At 40.4% G+C, this 14,600-nt stretch overlaps 1 protein-coding gene across 3 annotated transcripts in view; it reads left to right on the forward strand.

Annotated features, from left to right (window-relative positions):
- SPPL3 (signal peptide peptidase like 3) overlaps nucleotides 1-14,600 on the forward strand; it is a 108,913-nt gene that overhangs the window by 67,262 nt on the left and 27,051 nt on the right. Inside the window, exons 2-4 of one of the 3 annotated variants that reach the window (XM_059676562.1) lie at nucleotides 3,477-3,554; nucleotides 5,904-5,981; nucleotides 14,205-14,293. In XM_059676562.1, coding sequence (XP_059532545.1) covers nucleotides 3,477-3,554; nucleotides 5,904-5,981; nucleotides 14,205-14,293 — 245 coding nt within the window. Of the gene's footprint in view, nucleotides 1-3,476; nucleotides 3,555-5,903; nucleotides 5,982-10,448; nucleotides 10,745-14,204; nucleotides 14,294-14,600 lie in introns of those variants that run through there. The other 2 variants (XM_059676563.1, XM_059676564.1) reach the window with 2 other exon arrangements.

Raw genomic sequence — 14,600 nt, forward strand, 5'->3', positions numbered from 1 at the left:
CTTCCATATGCACTCCAACTGGGGACTGAACCCACAACCTGAGCATGTGCCCTGACCAGGAATCGAATTTGCAACCTTTTGGTGCATGGGACAGTGCTCAACCAACTGAGCCACACCGGCCAGGACCAGAGCTGTGTATTTAATATTTTGCTATTTGTATAAGGCATGGTGAGAATGCTCTAAAGCAGCTGTGGGCAAACTACAGCGATCCGACCCGTTTGAAATGAATAAAACTAAAAAAAAAAAAAGACCGTACCCTTTTATGTAATGATGTTTACTTTGAATTTATATTAGTTCACACAAACACTCCATCCATGCTTTTGTTCCAGCCCTCCGGTCCAGTTTAAGAACCCATTGTGGCCCTCAAGTCAAAAAGTTTGCCCACCCCTGCTCTAAAGAAACAAATAAAAGTGATTATTGCCCAGCCAGTGTGGCTCAGTTGAGCATCATCCCATGAAGTAGGAGGTCATGGTTTGATTCCCAGTCAGGGCACATGCCCGGGTTTTGGGCTCAAGCCCCCAGAGGGGGCATGCAGGAGGCAGCCAATTAATGATTCTCTCTCATCATTGATGTTTCTCTCTCTCTCTCTCACTCCCTTCTTCTCTGAAATCAATAAAAACTTTTTTAAAGTGATTATCTAGAGATAATCCAGTCTGACCCTCATCACTTCACTAAGACTATTTTTGCTAAGGTCACCAGTGACATACACATTAAATAAATCCAGTGGACACTGCAGTTTTCATCTTGACCTTTCAGCAGTCTTTGTCACAGGTGACCTCCTTCCTACTACAAACAATGAATGCTGAGTATGTACAGTGTTCAGCTCTTCATATGAATTATTCATTTAATTCTTTAACAGCTCTTTAAAATAGGTTGTTGTCATTATCCCATTGTACAGATGAAGCTGGACCTTAGAGAGGTTAAGTAACTAGTTCCATCTTAATAAGGGATAGATCAAGGGTTTAAATTCAGACACCATCCAATCCTGCTGCCTCTTTGAAACTCTTTCATCATCCTGTGATCCTGGGTTTTCTTCCTCTTTCTCTGTTTCTCTTTGGATTTCTTTGCAGCTCCTTCTTGTGCCTGGTCTTTAGGTTTTGGAGGTTTCTTAGGGTTTTATCTTGGATCCTCTTCTCACTGCTGCTAGGCAGTCTTTCCACACCATGGCTTCAGTTACCCCATAGAAGGTGATGAGCTCCCAATGTATATTTTATAGCTTAGAGCAGCTTCTGGTCTGTAGACCCAATATCCAACCATCGCAACCATCTAAAACCTAATTTTTAACCTGCTCCTCCTATGCTGCCTTTTTTTGCTAAATGGTACAAGCCGTCCACCTGCGGCTCAGCAGAAACCTGGGAACCTTCCTCGTCCCGTTAACCATCACCAAGTCCTGTGTGTGTGTCTCTTTCATCTTCCCTAAGGAGAGCAGCCTCCGCAGTTCTACTCACACTTTCTCGTCGTGTCCTGCACTGTCTTCTCCCTTTCACAACATTTCCCATGATTATATTCACTTGCTTTGTGAACGTTTGGTTTTTTAATTCCTCAGCCTGAAATTTATTTTTTATTCCTTTAGAAAAGACATTCAGGGAGAAACCAAGACAATCTTATTTGTTACTATATCCCCAGTGGCTAGCAGAGTGTCTGTTTGGCACAGAGGCATCATTAAATATTTGCTTAAATGAAAAAGAAACAGAAATTTATTTAGGAAAACCCCTAACAAAACAAGAATGGGTAGTGGGAGGGTGAACTCCTAGAGACAGACTTACAAACAAGGTTTCTGAGAGTCAAGCCATGGAAGGGAGCTAAGGAATTGGCCGTAGGATTGAGAGAAGTAGGGGAGTTGGGGGTGTGGAATTGCAGGACCCAAACTGTTATTACATGTGGGAGGTAAGATCAGGGGTGGCAACAATGCAACAAATTGCCCTAACCGGTTTGGCTCAGTGGATAGAACATAGGCCTGTGGACCAAAAGGTCCTGGGTTCAAATCCAGTCTGGGGCACATAATTCAATTGTAGGCTTCTCCCTGGTCAGGGCATGTGGAGGAGGCAACCAATCAATGTGTTTCTCTCACATCGATATTTCTCTCTGTCTTTCCCTTTCTCTTCCACTCTTTCTAAAAATCAATGGAAAAATATCCTTGGGTGAGGATTAAAAAAAGAATGCAACAGATTTCTAGCTTTGACAGCTGAGGGGATCATGTTACCGTCCCTTGAGGGGACCAGGTATGAAAATAGGAAGAATGACTTTAGTTTTGGACCTGTTGACTTTGAAGAACTTCCCATGGGACTCCGAAATGGAGAGAACCAGTAGGCAGTTATAAAAATGGAAATAGACCCCGGTGAGGCTGGGACGGCCCCGGTGAGGTCGGGACGGCCCCGGTGAGGTCGGGATGGCTCCGGTGAGGTCGAGACAGCCCCGGTGAGGTTGGGATGGCTCCGGTGAGACCGAAACGGCCCTGATGAGGTCGCGACGGCCCCAGTGAGGTTGAAACAGCCCCGGTGAGGTAGCGACGGCCCCGAGGCCGCGACGGCCCTGGTGAGGTATGGCACCGGTGAGGTTGGGATGCCCCGGTGAGGTCGGGACGGCCCCGGTGAGGTCGAGATGGCCCTGGTGAGGCCAAGACGGCCCCGGTGAGGTCGGGACGGCCCCGGTGAGGTTGGGATGCCCCGGTGAGGTCGGGACGGCCCCGGTGAGGTCGGGACGGCCCCGGTGAGGTCGGGACGGCCCTGGTGAGGTCGAGATGGCCCTGGTGAGGCCAAGACGGCCCCGGTGAGGTTGGGACGGCCCTAGTGAGGTTGAAACGGATAATAAAGACCAATATAAACTGATGAACAAAAATAGATGCGGAGGCAGAGCAGCACTGAACAGACTGTCAAACTACAGTGGGAAGCCTGGGGAGGGTTTGGGGCGGGGGGTTAAGAGATCAACCGAAGGACTTATATGCATGCATATAAGAATAACCAATGGACACAAGACACTGGGGGGTAGGGGAGGCCGGGGGAATGTCAAGGGGGGAAAAAAGAAGACACATGTAATACTCTTTGTAATACTGTAAGAAATAAAAATTATTTTTAAAAAAATGGAAATAGAATTTAGGAGAGAGATACAGGCCTTACCTCATCACCAGTAAAATACTATTGGTAATTCAAGTATAAACTGATAAAAGTTTACTCACTGAGACTTCATCATTGGTACAGAATAGGTAGATATTATGGTAATTTTTAAATTGGGTGTGGATAAGATCTACTGTATGTCATACAGAAATGGAATTTTTACATTAATCTTCAATATCCTGTGAATATTAACTAATAATAGCTGTGAAAACTAGCATATCTCATTTTAATGACGTTATTTTGTTCACGCTAATTTATACCTTTTTATATTAAAGATGAAATAACAACTTAGTGAGGTTTGTAGACTGTCAGTTGTGTGAGAACTTGCTGCCATGTGATTTAATTTTTTTCCCATTTTTCTAGGGCCTATTCCCTGGTGGATTCCAGTCAAGTGTCTACATTTCTGATTTCCATTCTCCTGATAGTCTACGGTAGTTTCAGGTAAGATGCTCTCAAAGTGAGACTAATCTCAGTGGGAGGTGAGACTAGCACCAAAACTTACTGCTCTGTGAAGAGAAATATGACTGACAGGAATTGAGTTAGAACGGGATAATTCTGATACTTCTTCTTTAATTTGGCTGCTGTTAAAAGACTTCTTGGTTTTGCTTATATGATTTTGGAATTTTAATGGAAACATGAATTGCTTAAATTCTGGTTCTGAGGATAATGACTCCCATAAACACACTTATTGAGAAGGTTAAGGAGAAAATCCTTGACAGTGATTTTAGAGTCTCAGAGGGAACAAAGTTTTTCTTAATATAGGTTGACAGAGGGTGAGCCATGTGAAATTGCCTATAGTCAACTTTTTGACCTACACAAATAATTTATGGTTCAGCCTAATTATGGACATTAGTATTTACCAAGTATTTTCTCTGTTGACTTTGGGAATGCTGAGACTGGATCCTCTTGAAATTCCTATTCTAGAAGGCAGCCACAGGAATAGGAAGTTAGACATTTACTCTTCTTTATCACTATCCTTTCTTGAAAGGAACTTTAATATAACTCAAATAGTTTTGTGGTTGACACTCTTAACCTTAAAGGTCACATAAGAAATTTTAAATTGAAAACTTAAAAGGGAGTGATGGTGATAAATGAAATAGGCATAAGAATTTTGAACTATTATATCTGGATTTTAATAGAACTTAGCAAAATCACAGGCTTTATCTCAACACTGCTTAGAACAAGTACAATACTGTTGGTAATTCCAGTATCAACTGATACATGTTTTAATCATTGAGACTTCTATTGAGAATCCTACATTCATAATGAGTCTTAGGAAGCACTAGTTAAGCCAGAGTAGCTTAGGACCTTATCACATAATCTTGATATTTTTATATTGCTATCCTTTGTACAAGTTTCTTATTTTTTCTCTTTGTGTATATGTCAGTATTTTCATAGAAGGTAATTTTTAAAAAAATCTTTAGACCTACAACCCTAGTACTACAGTAAGTCTTTTTTTTTTAAAGTCTTTATTTAATGTCAGTAAGTTCTGTGACTTTAAGTGAAATGCCGTATAATGAAGCCAGTTTTACCATAAGCTGATTGATGTAAACAAGGGTTAAGTTCTTATAGCATCTTATCAACGGTATAACTAAACTAGTGGCCCGGTGCACGAAATTTGTGCATGGGGGCGGGGTGTCCCTCAGCCCAGCCTGCACCCTCTCCAATCTGGGACCCCTCAGGCCTAAACCGGCCATCAGACATCCCTCTCGCAATCTGGGACCGCTGGCTCCTAACTGCTCACCTGCCTGCCTGATTGCCCCTAACCACTCTGCCTGCCGGCCTGCTCGCCCCAACTGCCCCCCGCATCCCCCCCATGTCGGCCTTCTCACTCCATACTGCCCCCCCTTGCCGGCCTGATTGCCCTCCCACCCGCTGGCCTGCTCACCCCCAACTGCCCTCCCCTGCCAGCCTCATGGCTCCCAACTGCCCTCCCTGGCTGGCCTGATCACCCCCAACTGCCCCCCACCCCCTGCCGGCCTGGTTGCTCCTCACTGCCCTCTTCTGCCGGCCTGGTTGCCCCTCACTGCCCCTCCCTGCCAGTCTGGTCGCCCCCAACTGTCCCCCCTGCTGGCCTGGTTGCCTCCAACTGTCCCCCCTGCTGGCATGGTCACCCCCAACTCCCCCCCGCCCCGCTGCTGGGTTGGTCGCCCCTCACAACCCCCCCTGCCGGCCTGGTCACCCCCATCTGCCCTCCCCCCGCTGGCCTGGTCGCCCCTCACTGCCCCCCCTGCTGGCCTGGTCTCCCCACACAGCCTGCTGTTCAGTCGTTTGGTCATTCCTCACTAATCCCCCTGCTGGCCTTGTTGCCCCACTCAGCCTGTTCGGTCATCCATTCGGTTGTTTCGGATGTGACGGTCTCTTAGGCTTTTAGTATATAGGTGGCATTATTTGTTCTTTCATTAGTATATGTGACCTTTTGTTTGGCCTATTTTATATACTGGGTACATTTTTATAGTTTAAATCATTTATATTCCGATTATTTTCACCTAACAAAAATATTTTCCACAATCATCTTCATACTAATTTTTAGTACTAGTAATTTGGTATTTCTTTGTGGTACTGTCTTATTCCACTCTTGTTTGACATGTGGGTTGTTAAGGTAACCATCTTTTTATGTTCTTTTGCTTTGGTTGAATTATACAAGTTAAATATTCAAAACTTGAAATACTTCGGCAGAGAATATAAACTGGCTTTTAGTATATAGTGCTGTATTGTTTTACAGGCAGGTTATACCAATTAGGATCATGCATGTTTTAAACAAAATTTATGCTTATAAATGCACCACAGAATTATATCAATGGAAAAGATTTCTCTGGTGAACTTCTTTGTCTTACAAATGAGGAAACTGAAGCTCAACAAGATGAGGTAACTTGATAAAGATTACACAGCTCATTTGGTGACAGAGTCTGGTTTGGGACCCAGTTGTTAGGGTGTTGGTCCCACTACATTATGTCTTTTATACTTCAGTAATATATTTCTGCAAAAAAGTAAATTGTGATGCCTTTAATTATACATTTAAATTGCCCTCATTGAATAAGTTTAGAAGTGTTTTCTGAAAAAAATTATATAAACTTGTATTTCTTCTTTAAATATATGATAGAACTCACCAGTGAAGCCATCTAAAGTCTGGCTTTTTGTGGAAAAATTCTTCATTGTTTTTTTCATGCTTTGTTCACTTTTTAAGTACTGGCAAGGAGCCCTAGCCAGTTTGGCTCAGTGGATAGAGTGTCGGCCTGTGTACTGAAGGGTCCTGGGTTCAGTTCCCGTCATGGGCACGTACCTCAGTTGCAGGCTCCTCTCTGGGTTGCCGGCTCGATCCCCAGTAGGGGTGTGCAGGAGGCAGCCCATCGATGATTCTTTCTCATCATTGATGTTTCTCTCTCTCCTCTCTCTCTCTCTCTCTCTCTCTCTCTCTCTCTCTCGTTCTCCCTTCCTCTCTGAAATCAATAAAAATATATTTTTTAAAAGTACTGGTAAGGATGTTTTTCTTTTTGTGGTAAAATAAACATAAGATGAAATTTACCATTTTATTCGTTTTTAAGAATAAAGTTCAGTAGCAGGTACAAGGTTTTAAAAACACGTTATTGTCTCTCTCTTTATTATAACCATTCTGATACTAGGGTGTGGAATGATTTCTCTGTGGCTTCGATTGCATTTCTCTAATAACTGGGATTAGGATGCTGAAAAGCTATTAAGCATCTTTTCATGTGCTTATTGGCCATGTGATTTTTCCAGTTTGTTTCACCTTTTATCCCCCCTCCCCCAAAGTATTGATAAGGTATGTTTTTTAAAAAACAACAGCAGCACAGGTTTATAGAGGTATAATGTGTCTACCATTAAGTTCTTCCATATAAAGTGTACAATTCAGTGGTTTCACAATATTACTAAATTGTGTAAACATCACCATAATCCAATTTTAGGACATTTTCATCATCCCAAAAGAAATCTTGTACCCATTAGTAGTCATTCCCCTCCCCTCTACCCCTACTCTAGGTAACCATTAATCTTTAGCTTTGTCTCTCAAGATTTGCCTGTCTTCTTTTTTAACATAGGTGTTTAAAGCAGCAAATTTCCCCCTAAGCACTGCTTTAACCGCATCCTCTAAATGTTATATTTTAATTTCATTCAAGTCAAGATGTTTTCTAACTTTCCTGGTGATTTTTTTTCTTTTAACCTATGGTTTTTTAAATTACTTTCCAAATATTTAAGGATATTTCAGAATTCTCTCTGCTGTTGAAAGGAATTTCAACCACCTAATTCAATTTCGTTGTGGTAGGAGACATACTTTTAATGATTTCAATCCTTTTAAATTTGTTGAGGCTTGTTTTAGCATACAGTCCATCCAGGAGGCTGTTCATGTGCAGTTGGAAAAATCAGCCTTCGACAGAGTTGAATGCAGTGGATGACATCGTCCGGTTTGTGTTTTAGAAAGGTTGTTCTGGGTTGTGTATGGGAAATAGATTGTTGTGTCACAGGAAACCTGGGAGAGACTGTTGCCCTAGTACAGGCGACAAATGACGATGGCTTTAACTAGGATAATAGTGGCGGGATGAGGTGTCAGTAGGTTAAGGATGAGATTGCTGAGGGGATGGATATAGTTGGTATGAGAGAGAAGTCAGGAATGACTCCCAAGGTTTATGGCCTAAACACCTGGATCCAAAGATGGTGCCATTTTTGAGCTGGAAAACTCCATAAGAAAAGCAGATAATAAAGTATTGGATAGCCGAAACCAGTTTGGATCAGTGGATGGAGCGTCGGCCTGCGGACTGAAGGGTCCCGGGTTCGATTCCGGTCAGGGGCATGTACCTGGGTTGCAGGCACATCCCCAGTGGGAGATGTGCAGGAGGCAGCTGATCGATGTTTCTCTCTCATCGATGTTTCTGACTCTCTATCTCTCTCCCTTCCTCTCTCTAGAGAATCAATGAAATATATTTTAAAAAAATAAAAATAAAAATAAAAATAAAATAAAATATTGGATAAAACATTTGTGAAGTGGACTGCTATGTCCCACCAGGCTTTCACATCTCTGAGTACAGAGGGGAAATGATACCAAGTAACACTAGATTCTAAAAGCCAAAGCACATCCTTGATTTAGGAGTCCTTATGTTTACCATCCCTTTACTGACCTTTGCTAGATTTCCTATTTTACTTAAAGCTGACACCCATCTCTCTTTAACCTTCCAGCTGTTCAGAAACAAAATAGCATAATTACTCATTTTATTAGTAAGTTCCCAAAGAGTTTGACAGACCTACAGGAGAGCATTGCGAGAGGGAGAGGGAGAGGAAAATAACTGGATATATCCCGGTGACTATAGTTGATAATAATGTGTTATATACTTGAAATCTGCTAAGGAAGTAGATCTTACGGATAAGTGTTCTGACCGCAAACAAAAGGCAACTAAGGGAGGTAGTGGATATGTTAATTCATTTGATTGTGGTAATTATTTCACATTGTATACATATATAAAGACATTATGTTGTGTACCTTAAATATACAGATACTCCTTGACTTACGATGGGGTTACATCCTTACAAACCCATCGTGAGTTGAAAATACCGTATATCAAAAATGAATTGAATACACCTAACCTACTGAACATCATAGCTTACCTAGCCTACCTTCAATGTGCTCAGAACACTTAAACATTAGCCTGCAGTTAGGCAAAATCATCTCACACGAAGCCTGTTTTGTAATAAAGCGTTAAATATCTCATGTAATTAAATACTGTACTGAAAGTGAAAACAGAGCGGTTGGATGGGTATCTGCCATTAATACACATAGTTGGAAATGCGCTGGGCCAGGATGGCTGACGCGCTGCTGGGTGATGGGGGGTGACAGCACCAGGGTCATCCCTGTCTTTCTCTTCCGATGAGGCTGGAGAAGAGCTGGTTTCTACCGAATGTGTTTCACTTTTGCACATTGTGAAGTAAAAATTGTCATGTTGAACCACCATAAAGTTGGAAACCATCTGTACACAATTTTTTGTCAAAAATAATCTTTAAACAAAAATTAAAGATAGTTTCCAGGTTGTGGTACAGGGAGAAAGATTCCCTAGGTGAGGAGGCGGAGCTGAGGCAGCTAGAGCTAGTAAGTCAGAATACAAAAAAGAAGAAAGCTTACAAAGAGAGAAACTCCGAGATCTGCAGAGGGACCCTTTGAGCATTGATCAGTGTGGATTGGTGCTACATGCAAGGAAATGAGCTAAGACTGAGGAAAGAACAATGTGAAAGAACTAAAAGGAAAAGTACCTGTTCCCTCCAGCAAGATTGGAAAAATCTTAGGATTGATGTGGCATCGGGTAGGAATTCAGAAAGGTCCTGCTTCAGTGGTAGGAGATAATTACCCTAGACTGAGCACTGCTTCAGACCTGCCTAATAAATCATAAAGCAGGACCTGAACAGATTAAACTATTTCCAGGTAACTAACAGCATCCCAGAACAAAGCTTAAGAAGATTTATAGGACGATAAAAATATCAGGCAGCCAATAGGAATGTAAAAATATTGAGATGAGGTAAAATTCACCAAGTCTGGCATACAAGCAAAGACTGCCAGGTAGCAAAGAGAAAGGAAAACATAACCAATAATGAGAGTAATCAATCAAACCCAACCCAGAGCTGGCACAGATGTTAGAATTAACAGAGAAGTACATCAGAACAGGTAGTATAATTATTACATATGTATAAAAAGTTAGATACTCTAAACTACCCAAATCAAACTTCTGGAAATGAAAATAATCTCAGATAAATACATTGGATGGGATTAACATCAATTAGTCATTACAGAAGAAAAGAATCATGACGTTGAAGATACAACAAAAACTACAAAATGAAATAGAGAAAAAGTGAAAAAAATTGTTAATGAAAAGAACATCCAACAGCAACCTCCAGCAGCCTAATGTATGAGTTCCTGGAGTCTCTGAGAGGAAGGGAAGGGAGGGACAGGAACGAGCTTGGAGGAGGAGTGGCCACGCCCTGGCTGCAGGCTCAGTCGGTTGGAGTATGGAACCATTTGGTTGTGGGTTTGGTTTCTGGTCAGGCACATGCCTGGGTTGCGGGTTTCGTCCCTGGTCAGGATGAGTCAGAAGGCATCCAGTTGATGTTTTGCTCTCACATGAATGGTTCTCTTTCCCTCTCCCTTCCTCTCTCTCTAAGATCAATTTTAAAAAAGAAAGAATGGCTAAAATTTTTTCACACTTGAAGAAAACTATAACCCACAGATCTAAGAAGCCCTACTCCAGGCATAAGAAACAGGAAGAAATTGCTCAAAACCAGTGATAAAATTGAAAACCAAAAAGCAGCCAGCACGGCCGGGGGCAGATATGTTCTGTACATAGGAATAAAAATAAGAATGGACATCCAATTTCTCATTGAATTCAAGTACAAGTGAGAAGACAGTGGAACAACACCTTTAAAGTACAGAAAGAAAAATTGTCAACATAGAATCCTATAGCAAAAGTATCTTCTAAAAATGAAGACAAGGTAAGATATTTTCAGGTATACAAAACCTGGAAGAATTCATTACCAACTTTCACTACAGGAAATGTTAAATGATGGACTTCAAGTAGATTAAAAATGGTATCAGTTGGAAATCTGGAGCTACACACACAAAAAATGAAGATCAAGAAATGGTAATTACATTGATAAACATAAAAGGGTTTTTGTTTTTTTTTTTTTTACCTAAAATTGTTTAAAAGATAATTGTATAAACAAAAATATATCATGGAGTTTATAGCTTAACATGTAAAATGCCTGGCAATAATAGTAAAAAGGTTGGAAAGGGGAAAAATAAATGTAACCACTGTAAGATTTTATACTGTCCATGAAGTAGTATACTATAACTGTGGGTTAGAAATGTATACTATAAACTTTAGCAACCACTAAAATAAAAGAACAAAGAGTTATAGCTAATAAGACAACAAAGAAGATAAAACAGAATCATAAAAAAATATACTGTATTAATCCAAAAGAAGGAAGGTAAAAAAGGGAACCAAAAAAAAAAAGGACAAATAGAAAACAAATAACAACATGATAATATAATCATAGCAATAATTACATTAAATGAAACTGGCCTAAACACCCCCCAATTAAAAGGTAGGAATTATCAGATTGAATTAAAAAGATCCAATCACTGCTAAAGATATAAAGCCAGAAAAAATACTTAGAGTGAAAGATTGAGAAAAGATAACCTTGCTTATACTCATCAAAAGGAAGCTGGAGTGCCTATATTAATATCAGACAAAGCAACTTCCACAGCAAGACATATTACTACAAAGAAGGTTGTTTAATGATAAAGGGATCAATTATGCACCAAGATGCAATAATCCTAAATGTTTATACATCTATTAAAATACCTTACATACATGAAGCAAAAGCTAATAGAACCGCAAAGAGAAATAAATCCATAAATGTAGCTGAAGATTTCAACACCCCCACCCCACCAATAATGAATAGAACAAATGGTCAGAAAATCAGCGATGCTATAATGGCTTGAATAAATCCAAGGTCACAAAGATTTACCCCCATGTTTTTGTCTAAGAGTTTTATAGTTTTAGCTCTCAAATTCTTTAAATTTAGTTAAAATTAAATAACATGTAGAATTCAGTACCTCAGTGCACTCCCACATTTCAGGTGCTCATGTGGCTAATGTTACCACATTGGTCAGTATAGATGCAGAATATTTCCACCAACACAGGAAGTTCTTTTGGACACACAAACACCCTCAAATCCCTTTAAAAGCACATAGAAAATGAACTAAGCACTTGAACAGGTAGTTCACAAAGAAATAAGTGGGCAAGCTCATATACATAAAATTGTTCAGAGTTAAAGAAGTCTGAATTGAAACAGAGGTGGTCCGAATAGCTGCAGCGATCCTGAGAAAGAACAAAGTAGGTGGGATCTCAATACCAGATATCAAGCTGTATTACAAAGCCACTGTTCTCAAAACTGCCTGGTACTGGCACAAGAACAGACATATAGATCAATGGAATAGAATAGAGAGCACAGAAATCGGCCCGAACCAATATGCTCAATTAATATTTGACGAAGCAAGAACATACAATGGAGTCAAGACAGTCTCTTCAATAAATGGTGTTGGGAAAATTGGACAGATACATGCAAAAAAAATGAAACTAGACCACCAACTTACACCATACACAAAAATAAACTCAAAATGGATAAAGGACTTAAATATACGATGGGAAACCATAAAAATACTAGAAGAATCTAAAGGCAACAAAACCTCAGACGTATGCCAAAGCAATTTCTTCACTGATACAGCTCCTAGGGCATTGGAAACTAAAGAGAAAATAAACAAATGGGACTACATCAAAATAAAAAGCTTCTGCACAGCAAAAGAAACCATCAACAAAACAACAAGAAAGCCCACTGCATTGGAGAACATATTTGCCAATGTTATCACCGATAAGGGTTTAATCTCCAACATTTATAGGGAACTCATACAACTTAACAAAAAGAAGATAAACAATCCAATAAAAAAAATGGGCAAAAGACCTAAATAGACACCTTTCAAAAGAGGACATTCAGAAAGCCAAGAGACATATGAAAACATGCTCAAAGTCACTAATCATCTGAGAGATGCAAATCAAAACAACAGTGAGGTACCATCTCACACCTGTCAGACTGGCTATCATCAACAAATCAAACGACAAGTGCTGGAGAGGATGCAGAGAAAAAGGAACACTTGTGCACTGCTGGTGGGAATGCAGACTGGTGCAGCCACTATGGAAGACAGTATGGAGTTTCCTCAAAAAACTACAAATGGAACTCCCATTTGACCCTGTGATCCCACTTCTAGGAATATATCCCAAGAAAGCAGAAACACCAGTCAGAAAGGATATATGCACCCCTATGTTCATAGCAGCACAATTCACCATAGCTAAGATCTGGAAACAGCCTACGTGCCCATCAGTAGATGAATGGATTAGAAAAGGGTGGTACATCTACACGATGGAATACTATGCTGCTGTAAAAAAGAACGAACTCTTAGCATTTGCACAGCATGGATGGAACTGGAGAGCATTATGCTAAGTGAAATAAGCCAGTCAATGAAGGAAAAATACCACATGATCTCACTCATTTATGGATAATAAAGACCATTATAAACTTATGAACAAAAATAGATACAGAGGCAGAGCTGCCTCAAACAAACTGTCAAACTACAGTGGGAAGGCTGGGGAGGGTTGGGGGGCAGGAAGGGGGGTAAAGAGAGATCAACCGAAGGACTTGTATGCATGCATATAAGCATAACCAATGGAAATAAGACACTGGGGGGCAGGGGAGGTCAGGGGATTGTCAAGGGCAGGGAAAAAAAGGAGACATATGTAACACTCTTTATAATACTTTAAGCAATAAAACAATTAAAAAAAAAAAGAAACAGAGGTGGCATTTTTAGTCCCCCATACTGACATACTTCCTTAAGGTCTTGACTCAGCAGTCACACCAATGAAGCCTTCCCTGCCCGCCCTATTAAAACTTCAAGCCTAATCTCCATTTCCTGCCCTTTTTCCTTAGCTCTTCCCATCAATAGGCCATGTGCTTAACATACTTTTCTTGTTTATTGTCATCCCTCCCTTTTCCCACGTAAAGCCTGTTTTACTCACTATTTATTGTCCTTCCAGTGTCTGGAACAGTCCCAGATACAATAGAAACTGATATTTGTTGTTGAGAAAGTTGACAAGGTATAGAGAAACAAGTACTTTCATAGCCTGCTACCGAGTAAATGGTCCATTCTGGAAGTAGTTGTGTAGTATGTAAAAGTCTCAAAATTGTGCTTGCCCTTTGACCCGACATTTCTCCCTCTAGGTATTTATCACATACGGAAGTAATTAAGGGTGTGCTAGAAGATTCAGCCACAATGGAACGCTTTTAAAACTCTTGAACTCTGACATATTGGAAGGAATGTAGATTGTTTTTGAAATGTGGCAAGAACTATTTTGCAGAATTGGTCAAAAGAGACCTTCCTTTCTCTCCTGTTACCTTAGCTTTTAAAAATACTGTTTTGTTACTGACTTTTTAAACCTACTTCTTCCTAAAGCAAAACTAAAATTGACCTATTCAATTTTTCCACAGGTCCCTTAATATGGACTTTGAAAATCAAGATAAAGAGAAAGACAGTAACAGTTCTTCGGGGTCTTTCGGTGGCAACAGCAGCAATAATAGTAAGGCGCCTTATGTCAGTTAACTTTCATGCCTGTCGTCGCTTCTTGATTATTTCTGTAACCCAGTTCATCCACTGAGTTCAAGATGTACGTTTGCTGTAACAAGATCTAATCTGTATGGTATAATTTGTTAAGTTATTATGTTTTGAATCTGAGCTGATTTCCTGTGTGCTGCTTCTAACTCATGCCCAAAAGCTGGCTGCTGGGGTTCTTTATCCTCCCAAAGATAAGCAAGGTAGATGACTATCTGCCCAATTATGACTTCATTTCAGTATTTTGTTGAGGCTGATAATTTTGTTAGTAAATC

This window comes from Myotis daubentonii, chromosome 19 (assembly GCF_963259705.1).
Source record: "Myotis daubentonii chromosome 19, mMyoDau2.1, whole genome shotgun sequence".
NCBI lineage: Eukaryota > Metazoa > Chordata > Mammalia > Chiroptera > Vespertilionidae > Myotis > Myotis daubentonii.